The 20,119-nt window shown below is 48.9% G+C and overlaps 2 protein-coding genes across 2 annotated transcripts; one reads left to right on the top strand and one right to left on the bottom strand.

Annotated features, from left to right (window-relative positions):
• Window positions 1–4,191: 4,191 nt before the first annotated feature.
• Window positions 4,192–6,067, top strand: LOC136546353 (uncharacterized). Its single transcript, XM_066538330.1, has 3 exons — window positions 4,192–5,150; window positions 5,287–5,515; window positions 5,603–6,067. Exons 1-3 carry the CDS (start codon window positions 4,288–4,290, stop codon window positions 5,765–5,767), a joined length of 1,257 nt encoding a protein of 418 aa, XP_066394427.1. The 5' UTR covers window positions 4,192–4,287; the 3' UTR covers window positions 5,768–6,067.
• A 4,794-nt stretch (window positions 6,068–10,861) lies between these two features.
• On the bottom strand, window positions 10,862–18,246 carry LOC136542003 (uncharacterized). The gene is made up of 2 exons (XM_066534228.1): window positions 17,780–18,246; window positions 10,862–12,314 (listed from the first exon to the last, which is right to left on the bottom strand). Exons 1-2 carry the CDS (start codon window positions 18,011–18,013, stop codon window positions 11,163–11,165), a joined length of 1,386 nt encoding a protein of 461 aa, XP_066390325.1. The 5' UTR covers window positions 18,014–18,246; the 3' UTR covers window positions 10,862–11,162.
• Between the last annotated feature and the right edge of the window lie 1,873 nt (window positions 18,247–20,119).

Here is a 20,119-nt window from a genome sequence, read left to right as displayed (position 1 = left end):
GAGCCGAGCGACTGCTGTCCTGTTCCCGGAGGTGGCCACGGATTGGCCGGGCGACCACCCCGCGGTACAGGCGGCTCCTGTCATGAGATGTGATGTGAGAGTCCTGACGAATCAGACGACGCACGCCCTGGCCGGACGTGGTCGTCTTGGTCGTTGGCCGTTCAGCACCAAATTTACTCCGTATCAATGCGCTCTCGGCCGAGTGTGCGTCAGCGTAGGCGCAGGCAGGCAACGTCGATGACACCGAGGTTGTCAACGATGGATTCACGCTAGTGCAGGCCGGCGAGCAACCAGCATTCATCGTCGCAAATAATTGGACAACGCTCCTCGAATCAGGGTCACGGGTTTGACGCAAGGATGGCAACGGGATGTAACCGTCGGGTATCGTCAGAATATTCTCTTTTCCGCTACGAAGAATTCATCATGTCCCCGTCCTCGTTAACTGTCTCGGGTATAGATTCTTGTCCATCCCCGTACCCGTCGGGCATCGGTCGGGTAATAGATACCTGACGGGTACTGCATATTGGATAAACAAGAATATTTGGGGTCGCAGCTTTGCAATCGGAGACGTTTCTAAGTGTCGAAGTCTCGGAGATGCCGAGGAGAAGGAGCGATGTTGCGAGGAGGACGAGCAAAGATGGCAGAGAGACCGAACTGAGGAAGCGAGGGGCACGAGCGCTCGTGAGGCAGGCGTGCTTGTGCTGCTGGGGGAGATAATGAGGAAAAATTGAACTAGGGTTCCTAGAACACACAAACTATATATATATATATATGATTGTTTAGATTTGGGCCAAAATACCTATGTTGAGTTTCTTTGGGCCTAATACTCGCATGACAGCTCAAATAGTCGAGTTCCCCAACAGGTAACGGGGACGGGTAAACAGGGAACGTTCCCGTACCCGCTATACCCGTCGGGGATGAATTCTTGCCCATTTAGATGCCCACGGGTAAAGATATAATCTCATCCCCGTCCCCTAATGAATCAAATACCCGTCGGGTATCGGGTATCAAGGCCCCGTTGCCATCTTTAGTTTGACGTACTTCTCTGTCCCAAATTATCGGTCACTTTTATTTTCGTACCATAAGTTTAACTTGATTTATAAAAAAATACGTACAACATTTGTATATCCAAATAAATTTATTAAAAAACTAGATTCAAAGATCTTTTCGATGATACCAACTATGTAGCGTAAATATTAATATTTTAATATATATTTTATCAAAATTGTTTTTCGAGAAGCAAAAACGATAAATATTTTGAGAGTTTTGTCTCCCTCTCCCCTCTCCAACGAAATAGCGGAAGTTTGACCGCTGACTCATGTGTGTGTGAGGCCTGTATAGATACTAAAATATTGGCGTTATGAAAGCACTATCAAGACTGGTTGAACGTGTATTTTCCATCATATGCCATTCGTAAGGCGGCATTATCACCTGTTTTCACATATGACACCGTCGTCGTCCAAGCAAAGTTACAGCTGTTGCAAGTTTCAATTCGCAAATCAAAGTTTCGCTAGGACTTTATGTTGACTATATATATTTGGCTATGTTGTTTTCCAAAAGAAAAATCCATATCCAAAGCTTCATTTCTTTATTAGGTCGTCCGCTTGATCACTTGGTTAATTTCAGTCAAAAAAGTGAGCATGCTGTATTTGATGACCGCAGGAGAGATCGAAGGGAAAGGGACAATGTAATTATTAAGCATCATATAAGACTAGCCATAATGGTCATATTCGTTTATCTTATAATCCGTCTTTTCCAACTTGTTCTCCCAGCCGGAATAGTATTTTTCTCTCACAATAAATCAGCCGGAACAGTGTTTCGACTTGTTTTTTCAGCGAAGCGAACGAGGGCAATGTTGTGTTTTATCGATGTTGAGAGAGGAGAGAGAATATCAGAGCATCGAGTAGAACCATTATGCACGCCGATGTTGAAACAAAAACACACTACTCGGGGAGTGTTCGGCTGGCTGTTTCAGCCAACTTATTTGCTGGCTTATAAGTTACGGTACAGTATTTTTCTCTCTAAAAAAATCAGTCATATAAATTAGCACCAGCAGCTTTACCACCGGCCGAAGACTCCCCGGATCATCTATTTCCTGGTTGAAAGAATAAAAAAAAAATCAACCAGCCGTTGGTCCTGAGTCCTGACTGTTCTGCTGGCTGAGCAGTGAAGTGAGCACCGCATGATGTGGATCCATGTAGTAGAAGCATCGGTGCCGACGCTGTGGGTATATAGGAATCATGGCATCGGTATGAGCTAGCACATACGCTGACGACGCTGTGGCCAGTCTAAAAGAGGACAGCATGCGACCTGTAAAAATTCTTCGCTATCTGAAGCCAGTGCATGAAAGAAAAATGGCGGGTATATTTTTAACATTGATATAATATTTAGACCAAAAAAAAGGTCCGGCATATTTTTTGGTCTCTTTCTTTTTTGACTTACCTACTATATACGGTTGCCTACTCCCTCCAGTTCCTAAAGCAAGTCATTTTGAGGTTGTTTTAAGTCAAACATTTTAAACTTTGACTACAAATAATTTCTTTTGGGTTGAGTTTGAAAATATGAAAGTGATGTAAGTAGATTCATCTCGAAATGTAGTTTCATAAAAGTATATATTAACTATATTTTATAGCAAAAAGTTGCAGCCAAAGTCATTTCTTAGACACTGTGTCGATGTCTAAAACGACTTGCTTTAGAGAACCGGAGAAAGTATATAGAAAAAAAAACCCGGTGGAAACGTGTAAAGTTTCTTGTCTTCTCTCTATGTGGTCCCGAGCCCGTGGGCTCTTCTTGAGGAATGGTGCAAGGCGGTGGCGTGGCCTGATGAGGAGGCCACGGGCAGAGGACCTAGGGCGGGGAGGCTGCGCGGACTAGCGAGGAAGGGCAACGACGTGGCCTGGCAATGGACTGGGCGTGGTGCATCCAGGTGTGAGGACGTTGTGGGCGAGATAGCGAGACTCACGCGAGGAGTTAGTGCGGGACAGGGTGTCCGAGGGAGTAGCGACACGATGCCACGGGGGGAAGAGGCTAAAGAAACGACGGCGAAGGGCAGAGCTGTGAGTGGAGGTGGTTGGAGAGGAACCTGTGCGGGCAAGCAGGAGAGGAGCGGCGCAGTGCTACGAGCAGTGATGAAAATTCAGGTTAGGAAACAAGATTAGAACGTTTGGCTGTTAAGATGGTTCTTATGTGGCAAGAAAATTTGGTGGACGCTGGGTCCAATCCATCTACCGTGAGACCCCTCCTCCGATGTAGGACGGGTGACGTTCGATCCGAACACACAGCCAGAAAGTCAGTTTGTGATGGTGGCTAACAGATCTGTCATATTATTTGTTGTTGTCTCTCTAACCAAACAAAAAAAACCATTCTCTCTCTTCAACGAAATATAGACATGAAACCGTTCTCTTCTTGAAACTTGAGATGGAATAATCTTTCCCCCATCTTCCTAATCAAACGCACCCTTGGCGAAACACTCCAAATGTAAGCGGAAGCAGGGGAGACCAAACCCAGTTTGCCTCGAGTCCCTCTCGTGGTCTCGCCTCTCTCCCACCGGCGCCACGCCGCGCGCAGCGTCTTCCGGCGTCCGGGCGTCCGCCCATCCCAGTCCCAGCCCAACCCGGCAACCACCAATCCGTGGCCCGCGCCGGCCTGGTCCCGGGCTAGCAAAAAAGCGCCCCGCGGCACGTGCCTAGAGCTTGGACGCAGTCACGTCACCGCACCACACGACGCTTCCCTCGCTCCCTCCATGCCCAGATCCGAATTCGGTGGGCGCCACCTCCACCCTCTCTGACAGCCTCCCCTCTTCCCGGCTCGCACAGCCTGCGCAAGCGGCCAAGCACCACCAAAGCCTCGAGTCGTCGGCCCCGAGCGGGCGAAGCTCCCCACCCAGACCCAGCCGCCCAACCCTCCCCGCCCAGGCCAACCAAACGAAGTCCGTTAGCCGCGACCGCGAGACCACCCGCCCGGGCCGCGGCGCAGGATGCGCCAACACCCCCCTGCCGATAGGGCCCACGCGGCAGCGAGACGGGACGGGACGGGACGGGCAGGTCGGCCCTGGCGCCCTGCGCACGCGGAGCTGGTCACCTCACCTCCCAGCCGCCCCTCCCCCCCCCCCCCCCCCCCCCCCCCCCCGCGGTGGTTATAAGAGACCCCTCCGCCCCGTCCTCTCCTCTCTTCTCTCCGCTCCACCCACTCCCGCGTCTGCTCTAGGGATTTGATTGAGACGGAGATCCGCCAGAGATTGAGGAGAGGGACGGAGGCGTCGGGGCCGGGGAGCGGCGGCGGCGAGGGATGGACGGACACGGCGGCGCGGCGGGGGCGGGGGCGGGGCCGGGGGCCGGCAAGCTGACGCGGACGCCGTCCTCGCTGCTGCGCTCGCCCACGGTGCGCAACTGCTCCTCGTTCCAGGCCGTGGTTGTCGAGGACCCGGAGCCCGACGACAAGAAGGCCCAGGCGCACCCCAAGGCCCCGCCGCACCACTTCCACCCCGGCGGCGGCGGCTTCGGCGGCCCCGCCCACCCGCTGCTCGTCCTCGCGCTCCCGCTCGCCTTCCTGCTCCTGCTCCTCCTCCTCCGCGGCGGCGGCGGCGGGGAAGGCCACCACCTCGCCCTCCTCGCGGCCGCCGCGCTCGCCGCCGCCGCCGGGGCCGCGTGCCTGCTCCGCGGATGCCTGCGCCTGCGCCGCTCGCCCGGCTCCGGCTCCGTCCAGTGGTTCATCGGGGACGACGACGACAAGCCGCGGAAGCGGTCGGACAAGGCCGCCGCCGCGCCGCACGGCCGCGTCGTGCGGGAGGGCGTCGAGTTCTACAGCAATGGGGACTGCTACGAGGGCGAGTTCCACAAGGGCCGCTGCAACGGCAGCGGCGTCTACAACTTCTTCGGCAAGGGCAAGTACGAGGGCGACTGGGTCGACGGCAAGTACGACGGCTACGGCATCGAGAGCTGGGCGCGGGGCAGCCGCTACCTCGGCCAGTACCGCCAGGGCCTCCGCCACGGCCACGGCGTCTACCGCTTCTACAGCGGCGACTGCTACGCGGGCGAGTGGGCCGGCGGCCAGAGCCACGGCATCGGCGCGCAGACCTGCTCCGACGGGAGCTCCTACGTTGGGGAATTCAAGTGCGGCGTCAAGCACGGCCTCGGGAGCTACCATTTCAGGTGAGCGCTTATTAGCGAAATTCCACGCTTTGATTTGGTCCAATGCCAACCTGACACGCTGATCCATTGCTTGGCTATTGCTTGAACTCTGAACACGGGTTGCTAATTTCGACCGTGCCGCTCAAATTTGTTTCAGAAATGGTGATCGTTATGCGGGCGAGTACTTTGGGGACAAGATCCACGGGTTTGGTGTCTACAGCTTCGCCAATGGCCATTGCTACGAAGGCTCCTGGCACGAAGGCAAGAAGCAGGGATTTGGGATGTACACATTCCGCAATGGCGACAAGCGATCAGGGGACTGGGATTCTGGGACTCTCAGGACCCCCTTGCCCCCGGCTGATCCTTCTGTTCAGCGTGCCGTACAGGTAAACAACAATTTTCATGTGCACATCTATCAGACTAAAATTTACCCTCTGCAATTCTTATGGTTGTTCCATTGTCCATTCATTCAGGCCGCTCAGCGAGCTGCGGAGAACGCATTTCGCTTGCCTAGAGTTGATGAGCAGGTCCACAAGGGGGTCATGGCCGCCAACAGGGCGGCCACGGCCGCTCGAGTAGCGGCGATCAAGGCAGTCCAGAACAGGATGGATGGGAAATTTTGTGACACCTATGTGTGAATTGTTGTGTGCGAGACCATGTTTTTCTCTCTCTCCTTCTAACTGTACATTAGGGTAGTGAAGGACAATAACTAATCAGTGAGGTCAGACGACCGGGGCAGCACAACCGCATGCTCTGTGTCAGGGTTCAGCAACGAACGGGAGCTGACGAACAGCGGAGCTGGCAAAAACCATTTGCGAGAAACGGCTCTGATTCTGCCATATCGCCATGGCTATCGGAGGTTCTCTTCCCCCTTCCTTGCAACAAGCTGTAACTGTACATAGATCCAAGTGTATCAATGGAAGAGCGAGTTTTTCCAATGCCCTTTTCAGTCTTCATTCACTGCTTATTATTATTATCATTCACTGCTTATTATTACTCCTAAATTATCTCTGGCCCTGCTCGGCTTACCTTAAAAACGGCACTATTCAGCTTGTTTTTTCAGCTAAAACAGTGTTTTTCTTTCACAACAATTCAGTCAGAACAGTATTTTTGAACCAGTTTCAGCCAAGATTCAGCAAGCGCTAGAGTGTGGATGTGTGCAGGGCACTGCACACAGTCACAGGGTATAGTACGTACTCCTGTGGTTGCTTTGCATCTGCGTTGCTCCATTGCTCCAACCTAAATCTTGACTGCTTAGTTGGACTCCCATGTGCAGTGATTCTCCATTTGCAAATGTACTTGGTGGTGCACATGGGGGACTGTAAATTTCCCTCTTGTTCTTGTCCTGCAACTTGTATCTCTGGTGGTGTAGGGAACACATGACATAATAATTTCCAGTGGCCTGTGTTGTCCATCCACTCCACTCTCTGCACCTGAGCCCACTGTGTTTTTTATTTGAAACCTTGGGAGAGCAATTCATTCATTCATAGCTTTGGGGTCCCCTGGCTCTGGCTGCTCCAGATTTTTGCACCAACAGGGGGCATGAATGCTGGAGAAAGGATTCTGGAAATGTGAAGCTGGCACAACGCATTGTTGGTTGCCGGGATCCCCTGTTGCTTCAATTTCTTGCATTAGGACAGCTATGCTATGCCCATCTCTCAATTATCCTTGCACTGCATCATGTGAGATATGCCACTCATTCCATAGTGTCAGAAATGGTGATAATTCTGAACCTTTTTGTCCCCGTATACATGTTCTTATCGATCATTGTTCTTTGTAGCAATATACTATGCTTCGGGAGTAGGGTGGTGATGAAATGGGTTGACCTGTAAAATGTTGAGTTCAGGGGCATGAACATCGGAACATGCAGACATGGCCCAGCTGCTCTAACCTAGAAACTGTATGTATCCTAGACGGCTAGACACATCCAACAGGCTCAACACTCGGACTTGTGTTTTGTGACCTCGATCGAGTACAGACCGAACAGGAGATAATCTCGGAGCTTGTGAAATTTAATTGCCTCTGTTTTGCTCTGGAGTTTTGACAGAGCGTGCTAATGAACTGGGACTATGTTTTCGATGCGCTGGAGAGTTTCGCAGAACCTATGCTACGCTGAATCGTTCATGAAGCTGACTCTGAACAGGAAGACTGTGAAAACAATAGTACAAGTCAGCAGCTTGTTGCGCAGGCATCGATTTGCCGGGCCGCATTGAACGACCGACAATCATGTGTTCTTGGAGACTCTAATCCTTGTGCTATCTGTTCTCAACCTGGTCTTTCTCACACCATCATGCAGTCCTAAAGCACAAGCATCGATTCTTTTTCCTTGAGAGTTTCACAAGACAGTTGTGCATCTTGGCAAGAACGTTCTGTTCTCCTCGCCGCCGGGCGCCGGCCACTGTGCTTGGCAAGAGCTTGAGCCAAAAAGACGGGCGGCCTGAAGAAAACGGCGGCTGGTTTTATGTCAGGTCTGGTCAGAGGAGCAGCTTCTTCTGTATGGCTGTATCCCTGTGATTGGAATGGAAAGGAAAGCAGCATACGTACAATCCAACTCGTGCTTCTCTTTGCTCCCTGCTTTTCTTTTTCTTCTTCTTCTGTCTACGGGAGCAACGGGCTCGAGACATCATAATTGGTCACACTCATCATGTGGCTGGAAGTACCGTTAGCTAATTTATTGGAAGAGAAAAATATTGTTCGTTGGCTGAAAAAATACGGCTTATAAGCCAAGCGAACAGGGCGTAAACTAATTAAGCTCGGTTACGGGTCGAACAAAGCATTATAACCTGCTTATTAATTCTAGGTTCAGGTCCCTCAATCATCGCGACATGTTGATGGTCGGACGACAAGATGGGCATCTCGGACTGAATATTATCATTTCATTTAATCAGTTTCATATTCCAATTATTCATATAACTTTCTTCTTTGTGGTGTGTGTGTGTGAGTTTCCTGCGTGAAAGAAATGATATGTTTCATGATGCTCGCTTGCGTGAGAAGCGAGGTCACACACAGTGACCCCTTCTCCCTTTTCTGATTTTCTCGCTTTCTTTTACCGGCTCTCAAAATCTCTGTGCCGTCCCCTCCAAATTCAGCGACGGCGACGCCGCAAATAAAACGCCCCTTTCAGTCGCCATCAGGTGAGGTAGCCATCCATCCTCGCAAAATCTATAGCATTTCCAGCCATTTTGTAGCATGCGCGTGGTGCGACCGTGCGAGTATTATACATCACTCATGAGTCATGAGGTAAGAAAAACGGGAGCGCCGTACTGTGACTGCGAGCTCCGACAAGGGCGCGGGACTAAGGGGCAACCGGCCATGGAAAGCATCGCCTCGCCTCGTCTCGGCGTCGCCTGGCTTGTAGTTTTCGCCTGTCGCTAGCGTCTCTGGACGCAACCACTTCACTTTTGCCGGCTTTCCTCCCAGGAAGGAAGAAAGAACACAGCATGCGTACAATATTTTTTTGAAATGGAGTTGTTTTATTTCCCCCTCGTGTATGTATCACAGTCACTTTCTCACACCGAAAGAAAGAAAGAAAGAAAGAAAGAGAAAACATGAATGAAGGAAAAAACTTGTCCATGGAGTAGGTGTGGTGAGGCCGGTCTCTGCTGGCGACCCGTGACCCAGACGATTTTCGTCGAATTAGTGTGGGAAACCATCGTGGATTCGGTCGATTTGCTGCTGTTCGTGGGTTTGGAATTTAAAGCTGATGATGAATGAACGTTTTTTTTGCCTGTGTCAAAGGTGATGACGCCGCAGGTTGGACCTGCGGTTTCGTGTCCGGTTTGTTGGTGGTGCATCGGTTCAGAACCCCAGTCTGCATCGCCGGCGCGCCGGGTAGGTGGACGGCGGACGTGTGCGCTGACTGCCGGTGTTGGTGTTGGTGGGTGGTGGATCATGGAGCCTGGTAACACGGGCCATCATATTCATATCGCTTTGGTAAGCATTTTGAGTTGAAAAGAGAGGCGAGTTGCCGTTTCAATTTTTCAAATCTGAATTCCTGGGTGACTTGTCTGACTGTTGACAGGAAGGGAGCGGAACTTGTTGAGCGATTCCGCCTGTTTGACATCCAACACCTGAAGTAGCAGCCTGCGCTGAAGAGATGTTTCTGAGCTTCGTTGAATTCGGGACTTCATCGTACAGGAGTAGCAGAGTTTTCCAGGTTTCTCCAGTCAAATCATAGCTTCAAAAGTGCATACTGTTCGGAGCCTTCACCATTTCCTTTTTGTGAGCCTATGGCACAGCTGTTTATTCTCAAATAATCATACTAGTCCCTTTTGATTGTTCGGAGCCTTCACCATTTCATTTTTATGAACCTATGGCACAGCTGTTTATTCTCAAATAATCATACTAGTCCCTTTTGATTTGTGTATGTCGCATAATATAAGTTCATGACGTTTGTTTGTTGATTCATCCATCAGCAGACAGCCTAATTGCCAATGTTTCCAAAAAAAAAAAAAATGGCTATAAGATAAGATAGTACTACGTACTACTAGCTTAAAATAATCAGGATGTCTGATCATTCCATCTCGATGCTGGCGGTGTCAGTCGTCTCTTCTCTTGGGACCGGCACAACCTGCTGCACTTTGTTTTTTTGTTTCTCAAGCTACCAATCGGGAACTGCACACCCCACACCCCCCAATCTTCATGGGAGAAAAATACTCCAGGATCTTGGTCTTGGAACGCTACACTACTACACCGTTCAATCGAGTTTACCCACTGCTGGTGCTCATCCACGCCACTCTTCTTAAGCATGTGAGCGAGGTCGGCAACTGGCACATGGATTCGATTGGATTGGAGTCTCTCAGGCTCTCGTCACAGCAGACAAGGCTCATATGGTGCAGCCTCGCCCATATGCAGCTACGCCAAGGCATCCAATTTACAAGTACGCCGCCTTGTCTGACGCATCACTCAAACGGAAATCATTGTCCGGTAGGCTTTCTATCAGGCATCGTCTGTTGAGTGCTGAGCTTGCCGGTGGGGTTGACGAGGGCCCAACATGGCCAACGAACATACCTGTTCGCTTGGGCTTAGTTTGACTGATAAGCTATGCCTGAAAGTAACGGTTGACTGATTTGGTGTGAGAGAAAAATATTGTTTTCGTTGGCTGAAAAAGTACGACTTATAAGCCAAACAAGCCCAAACGAACTGGTGATGCTCATCAGCTTATGGCGCGAGAGATAATGTATTTATTCGCTGTACCGGTCGCTATATGCTTGCGTGTGTGAGAGAGAAGAACAGCTAAACAAGGGCAGGCACAGACACACACGAGACATGCATGCCGGCGTGGTGACTGACTGACTGATTGCGAGGTGTGAACCTGGAAGGGATAGGCATCGTGAGAGGATATGGCCGTATCGTATGAGCGCATACGTTTCGAGTGATTGAATGATTTTTCCATGCCAATGCCATTGTTTTCTTCAACGGTTTTGGTTGGGTAGGATGGTCAGTGTAGGGTGCTGGATAGAGATGTAACAAGTGCAGATGTAGTCGTGCGGAATGGGGATGCAATGCAACAAGTGATGTTAATTTAACCGAAAGCCGTCGTGCCCTTAAAAGGTCTCACGGCTACGAGTTTCTCTAGGATAGCGCGTGTCGTGGACAACCGTTTTAGGGTGCTTTTGGGAACTAAACAGGGCCTTAGCCAACAGGAAAAGGTTATACTAGTTTCTTTGATAGTGCTTGGCTAACTTCTCGATCGATGACAAGTAAAAAGTCTGAGAGCGCTCGAAGGAAAGTAGAAGAATAATGTTACTGTTGCAAGGATTTGGTTTGATCAGAATATCAGATTATTGGCCGCTGTGACTGAGATGATAGGATTGGTTATGAAAAAAAAAGGGTGAACACATAGCGGCCACATATTGCTCAGTAGGTTACAAAAGTGTACCGGCAGCTATCCTGATCCATCACCAAGCCACATGAAGTCACTGACAGGATCACTATTGCTAGAAAAAGGTTAGTACACGCATCCGGGAGCAGTTGAAACCTAGTAGCAGATTATTCAGCAATCACCGAGCCACATGGAATTTTCCCCACCCTTCATTTCTTCCTGAGCCTCGTCTTCATCCTCTCAACCGCGCCCCGCAGAGTATCTTCATCCTTACAGAAGGTAAACCTCACCAGGTTCTTCCCCTCCTCAGGGTTGAGATAAAATACGCTCGGTGGTATAGCGGCCACGCCGACTTCACGAATCAAGTACTCGCAGAACTCTATGTCATTGTTGAAACCGAATGGGGTGTGGTCCACCATGATGAAGTATGTTCCACTCGATGGGTAAACAATAAACCCTGCGGCTTCTAGTCCTTCTAACAGTATAGCTTTTTTCACGCTGTAGCCCCTTTTCAGTTCCTCATAGTAGCTATCTGGTGCTCTCAGAGCTGCTGCCGCTGCTGCTTGCATTGGTGTGCAGGTGGCAAATGTTAGGAATGAGTGTGCTTGCCTAAGGCCCCATGTCAGGTGTGGTGGTGCGATTGCCCACCCAATCTTCCATCCTGTAAGAGAGAATGTCTTCCCCAGAGAGTTCATGGTCACAGTCCTCTCATACATGCCAGGGATAGAAGCCATCGATATGTGATCAGCCTCAAATGCCAGCTTGTCATAGACCTCATCTGAAAACAGCAAAACATCATTTTCCTTGCAGAGGGTGGCGATAAATTCAAGCTCCTCTCTAATGAACATTTTCCCAGTTGGATTATGCGGTGTGTTTATCATTATCGCCTTGGTGTTCTTGGAGACTGCCGCCTTCAGCTCTTCAAGCGGGACTGCGAAATCTGGAGCACGGAGGGTAATTGCCTTTACATTGGCACCAGCCATCGATAGTGTAGCCTCATATGAATCGTAGAATGGAGCAAACAATATCACCTCATCGCCAGGATTAATCAGACCTAATATTGTTGAAGCTATTGCTTCAGTGCATCCAGATGTAACAGTAACTTCTTTGTCAGGGTCAACTTGCAATCCACTGTCCTTCAGGAACCTTTCAGCAATAGCCGAGTTCAGTTCAGGCACACCAAACCCTCTTGCATACTGATTCTTCCCAGCATTGATAGCTTGAATAGCGGCCTCTTTCACAAAGACTGGGCCATCAAAATTCGGAAAGCCCTGGCCAAGGTTTATTGCTCCATGCTTGATGGCAAGCATGCTCATCTGAGTGAAAATTGTTGTCTTGAACTTTTCCAACCGCTTTGCGACCTGCAATGGAGAAATCGAACATTGGTCAAATTCCAAGCTCAAGGTAGTCTTGCAATCTGGATGGGAGAGAATGGCCAAATTGCAAACTCAAGGTAGTCTACTTTGACAGCAAGTAAACCCACTGCTATAAGGACAGACATGATAAAAACAATGTCTAAAACAGGAATTTCGTTTGATCACCCTATTACTAAAACTTTCATAAAATATTCTTTCATGATGTCAGCTGGACTTCAACACAACGTACAATGGGCATGGAAATTGGAAACAGCAAATCGATAATGAACTCTACATGAGACCTCAGGCTGACAAGTCATCGTCAGTTATCATCTGCCATATCCATATTGAACAAGTGATGGTCAACCAGAATCCGAAACTAAAGTCAACTTATTACTCATGAGGTATGAATTGTAAATGAATCCAAATACTATATAGAGCACTTTCATGTCAAGGTGAAATGTTAAATAGATCATTTTTCAAGGTCTGGGACAACAAAAAGAAATCAAAGTAGGCAAACCATGACCTCAGGATGGACCGCTGGGTTTTATGTCAAGAAATCTTATACCTATGCAGTATCAAACTGTGGATCTGAAATAGTGCATTAGTATAGGCTTTACCTCAGAGCCCTATGCAGATGGTATGGACAGAGGATCAGTTGCTGATGAAGTTACTTTGCTTACACGGTGTCTCACAAAAATGCAAATGTAGCTTTTCATATGGACACCTATACTGACCGCATGCTCATTGCTCAACCTCAAATACAAATGAGACTGCCCGAGGAACCTCGGGAATGCGTATACCGAGCACACACTACTCACGTGCGCACATTCAGGGGAAAATCGCCAGTGCAACACCCGGTTCATCCCAGACTGGGATTGGAACACAGGCAGGTGCCCTCCATGACAGGAGGAGCAACCACCGCGCTATGAACGCATTCGCGCAAATGTAGCTTTGATTTGAGTATTCTTATGTCAATATGTCTTCCTTCTTTATGCAGGGAGTTATTTCAACTTTTAAATTCACAAACTTCAGGCAGGTTCTGGAGGGAAATATCCCTCCGCTCTGGCCAAAACACCACCATGTGACTCGCCTCCATCTGTTGTCGCTCCTCATCCACCATCGCACACACCTGCTTTGGCAGCTCGGCCTGTTTGACCTTCAGAGGACTGGTGACGGTGACGGTGACGGCGACGCTAGCAGAGTAGCAGATGCACTACACCACCGGCCACCTCTAGCTCGAGAGCCAAGAACGCCACCGGCCAAGAACGCGAGCGGGCGCGATGCACAACTAGCAGGCGATAGTGGCGATGGCGGTCATCATCCAGCACTCCAGCGGGAAGATCGACCACCTCTACTGGTCCACCAACGCTGTCGAGGTCAGGTGGAACAACCTGCGACACTATGTTGCCCTTGTCTCCCTTCGTGTTCCTACGGATAAGTGGTTATAAGGTCGCCGCTGCCACCGCCGCCGGGGACCCCGCGATGATCGCCACCGGCCACTGTTGCGGGGCCAAGATCACCATGGTGAAGCTGCTCAAGCCCAAGGACACGATAAGCTGTAGATGTTGCGAGGCCATCATGCAGCAGCACGGTCAGATCCAGCGTGGCGACGAGGCGGACTAGAGCTCTTCCAGCAAGGTCGGTGAGCGATTCTGTCATGCCATTTTGGCATTTTTCCTGCTGTAAGAAGCAGCTACTGATTCTTGCCCAACGCTGTCGCAACTGGTGCTCCTGTGCTAATTAAATGGATCGGTGGATCAGCCACGGTCCGCTGTGATTACCCATGCATCCCCATCTTTACTTCCAACCACGTCGCTGCCATTCTCGTCCACGCACTAGCTAGTACAGTAGCTGCCTAGCTGCTTCGTCTCTACATGCTCGTGCTGCGTTGCCAATGAACCATCCATTGATCTATCTGTCGATCGGCGATTGCTAGGAGCCGCGACACCCCCTGACCGCAGCAGCACATCGATGGAGAATTAGAGATCGAGCGAGCGAGCAGTGCGCGGCAGCAGCGACACCGGCCTGGCTGCATGCCAAGCCGCCAACTCACGAAGCCGCCGTCTACATCAATCCGCCAAGCACCCGAGCCTACGCGTTGTACCCGACTACCTGTACGTACGCCATACGCATGCTGTACTCTTCTGTATACACACTAGCTGCTTCACCACGGCTCCGATCCATGCATACAGCATCCACTGCCAACATGTCATCCTTTGCCACGGTGGAATACCAAGTGAGCAAAACCAGGTACCAAAACCAGGACAGGGGGGTCTTTGAATGGTTTGGCAAATTTTAGGGTGCCAGATACATGGTTTTATACTTCAGGGGGGTAAAGTAGTCCACATGCCAAACGTCAGGGGGTTAAATAGACTTTTTCCAAAGGTTGCAGAAATATAGCATGATTTTATCTAATCACTGCATTCTTGTCGAATAGGGTGGTAATTAGCAGCATATACAGGAGAATGCCATAAGCATCAGACAGTTGGTTTTCAGCCAAGGGCCTGAGAAGAAGAAGAAAAAAACATCCAGGGTAAAAACTATATGTCTATGACTTGCTGTATTCTGCCAGATTTACACTTCCATACATGCTGATTGTTGGCCACGATGACATAGGAAACTCATATCAATGACATGGCTGCTCGCCATCATGTCTATGCTCTTTTTATTGCTGGGCACTATCCTACTGGAGAAACAGGCAAAGCAACTCTATAGCAAAGAAATTCTGCCACGGAAGCTCTTAAGAGCAGTGTACATATTGAATAGATATATAATTCCTCCTACAACACTATTGGATAAATATTCCTTGCAATGAACAATATTGCATGCATAGGGAATCTGTGGCCCGCCTGATAGGGTTACAGACTTACAGATTTAGATGGTTGACTGGTATCAACAATCAGGTCTATTTCAAAATATGAAAATTAATGAATAGCAAGACTAAGAAGCATGCATCTTTCAGATTGTATAATAAAGTAATAAACACATAAAGGAGTAGCAGATGGAGAAATAGCAATACATTGCAGCAATGCTCTGTAATATGGGTGCAGCAAGCAAGACAAGAATTCAACACTCTTGTTGAGGGCAATGCCAACTGTCGGTGCAAAAAGTGGCCAACAAGTAAATATTTGTAGTTTTGCCGTGCATTGTGATCGGATGTGGTCTAGCACTTAATGACACAGGATTTATACTGGTTCAGGCAACGGGCCCTACATCCAGTTGAGGTCGGTCGACGACTTTATTCCTGAGCCCAGGTGCTCGAAGTTTGCTGTGGGGTTACAAATGAGTAAGGAATGAGAAGGGGGGGTGTTAGAGGCCCGGTCGGACTCTGAACCGAGTGGCTAAGAGTGACGGGGGCTTTAACGTATGCTAAGTATTGGAGCGTATGCTCTGTGTGTCTCTAAAGCTTGTTGAGTTGTTGTGTTCTCGAGTCGTCGAGAGAGTCTTCGAGAGAGAAAGAGCCGCGTCGTTTTTCAGGAGAGAGCACATCCTCTTTTATAGTTGAAAGGGATGGCCTTACAAGTCAGAGAGAAAGTGTATACATGTGCTGCCTAGTCTTGTTGCTCACGCCATCGGGTACGTGATGGCTGCCAGCGCCCACAATATTGTTTATGCCCAGACGCGTCTGGCAGGCTCTACCGTGTTCGCCTGGTACGGCAAACGTCGGCGCCCACAATACTGTTTGTGGTTTGACCCGTCTGGAAGGTTGTATAGTGTCCGTCTGTCATGACCTGGAGGCACCGTCATGCAGGTGCGCAAGGTATGGCAGAGTACGGTCATCGGTATTGCGTTTGACTTGAGCGCATTACCTTATCTGCTCCGCCTGCTCTCCAAGCCCACACCGAGTGGGCGTTCCCGGTCGGTCGTTCCCAGTCGTCCCCGACCATGTCGTTCGGGAAAGAGCAGCGAGCAGAGGTCCGGCGTATCCTTGGTCGGAGAAAGAGGTCGGACGAGGCGGAGCCCGCGACCCAAAGGTCGGGCGAGTGCGGGGCCTGCCCCCAGAGGTCGGAGATGCCGGTCAGGGACTGGATCGTGGTCTTGGCCTGTTATTGTGGATCTGGGCCGGCCCAGACGTGTGTTGTCATTGCGCCGCCTGCTGGGCCAAGTTTTGTAGTGAAGCGGGTCCATTGGGGACCCCGGGTTTATGAACCCGACACCACCACCACTTTTCATCTAGTAATCAGTAACCAGTAATGAAGTATAAATGGGTACAAGGGTATTAAGAGTTTAAGCAGGATGAAAACCTTCTCAGCTTTACTGCAAACTACTCCGTATCTAACTATCTAAGAAACATGCTACTAGCTGCCTTTTTCATTAGCAATATCATTCAAATAAATGAAACATATAAACTTTGTTTTCTCAAGTACAATGAAACATATATAATAAATAAATTCATCGACATTAACTGATTGTATGAATAATGGCATGACTGATAAAATAGTTTGAGGAAACGCTGTTCAAATTTATTCACGACAAATAGCTTCCCTGTTTCCTGGCATATACTGTGTACTATTTGAGCTATCATGACGCAGATGGGTTTGGATGGATTCAGGGAGCGTTTGGATGGTTACCGCTGCATGCCACGCCGCTGTTGTGGCTGCGCCAAAGTTGTGGCGAGCAAATCGTCCGCCGTAGTTGCGGCAGCTTTTGGCATAAAAAATGAACTAGCCCGTTATGGCAAGGCTGCGACATGCCGCAAGTTCGGCAGCGAACCAAACACGCGCTCAACTTTGGCAAGAAAGCTGTGGCACGGTGTGGCAAGTTCTGGACTCCATCCAAACGCTCCCTCAATTTTCCCAACATACGTGGCACACCCGATTTGGGTCCACATCCGTGGTGCCAATTCACCAAAAGGCCCTCAACAATGACTCAGTAAGCTCCTACATAAACTTAGCTATTCCAAAATAACCACACATCAACAATGTGACAGACTACATTACATGCATAGCAGTAGCAAGGGCTACTTTGGTAGAGGTCCTCATGCTTTTTTCTTTATATTTAAAAGAAAGAGGCCCAGACTAGCAAGTATAACAATAGAACAAAAAGAACCTGTACAGTTACTTTTCCCGGCCACCACTGAAGCTAGAAAAAAAAAACGATTCAACGACCAATCAAGTCCTGGTTCACTGGGAGAAGTGATTATGTGACCAAGACCTCTTGCTTCTGCTTCTTGCCTTATCGGAGACAAATGATTATGTGACCAAAAGTGATTATCTCATAGACTCTTAAGTTCAGTCGGACTAGAATCGCTTCTATATAAACTATCGTTCGTCTCAAGTAATCGATGACTGCACTAACAAACCAAAAATAGTCAAAAATACGCTTCAGTTATCAGCGGCTCCCCCAGCCCTCCATCCCCAAGTCCCAGCCTCCTGAACACCCATACACAACGCCCTATGTGGAAGCGCCTACCAAATCTAAGCCGCGGAACCGGATAGTCAGTGAAGGAAGAGAGCGGGCGCACGGACCTGCACGGGCCGCTGCTCCATCGCCTTCGCGGCGCCGTTTTCTGCGGCGGCGGCGGCGGGCGCGGAGGTGGGGGCGGCGGCGGAGGCCATGTGGGAGATCCTCCGGAGCGACGCGCAGAGCGAGCGGCGGAGCAGCGAGGACGAGAAAGTGGCGGAGGAATTTAATGGCATCTCATGCCAGGGGAGCGTCGCAGGCGTGACAAGGGAGCTGGAGGGAAAGGCGGCCAGATTCATGAGGGCGGCCCAGGCGAGTCGAGTCCGCGCCGCCCGGACTCTCCGGTGTGCAGGGCCGGGTGCGAGGCTGCGAGCGCGACAGCGACAAGGTTGCGGCTGCTTTAGACTGCGAGGACCGGGTGCCACCAGCGAGGTGCGGATGTGTGAGTGGCGATGACGAGTGGGTCTGCAAGTTTGTTGGGCCCATTTGGCATTGTGCGAGTGCGCTTACAGTTAGGAGGGTTGTGGTGTATCAGCTTTTCGTTTGGGGCTCGTGGGCTTGTTGTGCCAGATTCCGCCGCTTGTGGTGGTGGGCCATGTTCAGTTCCCACCAAAATCCAAACTTTGGCACTAAATAAAAAGAAGATTCTCCGTCACATCAAACTTGTGGTATATGCATGGAGTAGTAAATGTTGACGAAATCAAAATTAATTGCACAGTTTGGTTGTACTTTACGAGATGAACGTTTTGAGCCTAATTAGTCAACGATTGAACAATTATTATCAAATACAAATAAAATAGTACAATAATCTACAGTGATTTCGATGGCGCCGATTCCGGCGAACTAAACATGGCCGTGGTGGTGGACAAGTGGGTTGGAGTTTCGTGTGACCGTGTGCTAGGACGGGTGATGAATGGGCTTCGCGTCAGCATTGTCATGTTCCGCTAGATCTGGCTTTTTTTTTTGCTGACATCTTTCACGACCAAAAAAATTAACATTCATGAAGAAACGAATATAGAATCATTTAAGTCACAGGATCAAAAATTTCTATATGCATTTTTCCCTTTTTTGTATATTGTTATATGTTTGATTGAATTTGTTCTCGCCACATTTCCTATATATAGCTCAGAATTTTATGGTTTTGGTCTATGGTAATAGCTGTTGATGCAAAATTTAAAAAGGTGACTCATGGATTTGAAATTCTCTATGCATTTCACATTCTTAGCATCATCATCCTTCCTTAGTTTGATTTGTCAAGAGATTTATATCACATTCTTAAATCATATAGTTGCCTATGATTTTAGATCTGTCAGTGGCCACCTTCTTGCAGATCATACAACTTCATAGCATGTTTTTGCTTCTATTACCTTTTTTCAATGTGTTCACTTAGATCATGATATAAGCTTTTGAATTAATTAGTTAACGAGAAGGTGAAAGAATTCATTTAGTTATTGATTAAAGCTTCTTCGTTTAGTTATTGATCAAAGCCACTCTAATGGGTCTAGATTGGTTGGGGATGTGTTTAGTACCTAACAAAGGGGTTGTCTAAAACCCTTGATTAGTATCATGAGAATCCAATTAACCCCCTCCTAATCATCTAGGGGCTCAAAGGCTACATTCGTTGTGTGTGCTCGTGCGCATACTTTGGACTATGGTGCTTGGGCCCAAGAAGACCCATTATGGGGAAAGGCGTTAGCCTCCTTGAGAAGTAGGCATAGGAGCCCGCGCGCCGGGGGCTTGGTGAGGCCCTGGAAATCTTGACCTTGGAAGGCGACAACCATCCAAGGGAAGCCACGGGCACTGTCGCACCGACCAATTCAGTTTCCCACCCCGTCCGACATGAGGAATCTTCTTTCGGAATTTAACATATGTCCTGAACTTGACAAGCGAGGAAAAGTAGCGAGGCACTAGGCCCTCGTGACGCTTTGTCTCCTCGCATGCGCGAGGTTGTGTTAGCTATTCCCGGTTCAAGGTCACGTCCGAGGTGTGACACAACGCAACAAGGACAAGTGTGCAGCCACCGTATGAGCACACCCGGGTCCATGGGCCAGCCTCTTTCTGCACACGTCCACGTCCTTAGCATGCAACGAGGAAGACGAGCTCAGGTAAGACACAACGACACTCTAACTTTCAGTCTCTAGCAGGGCCCAATAATCCACTATTTCATCTGTTCAATAAAAGTGTCATTCTCATCTACTGAGAAATCAAATAGTTTAAACTTTAACCAAGTATATTAAAAATCATTAATCATTAATATTTATTGTGTATATAATAAATATATTGGATTAATCGTTGAATATATTTTTTATAATAAACTTATTTGGAGATAATAAAACTAATTAAACTTTAAAAAGTTTGATTTTTTTGGGCAGCACTTTAAAAAGTTTGATTATACAGAATCTAAA

Source organism: Miscanthus floridulus, chromosome 3, assembly GCF_019320115.1.
Source record: "Miscanthus floridulus cultivar M001 chromosome 3, ASM1932011v1, whole genome shotgun sequence".
Classification (NCBI taxonomy): Eukaryota; Viridiplantae; Streptophyta; class Magnoliopsida; order Poales; family Poaceae; genus Miscanthus; species Miscanthus floridulus.
The sequence above is the reverse complement of the archived record's forward strand: the minus strand, read 5'-3'. Positions and strand labels throughout refer to the sequence as shown.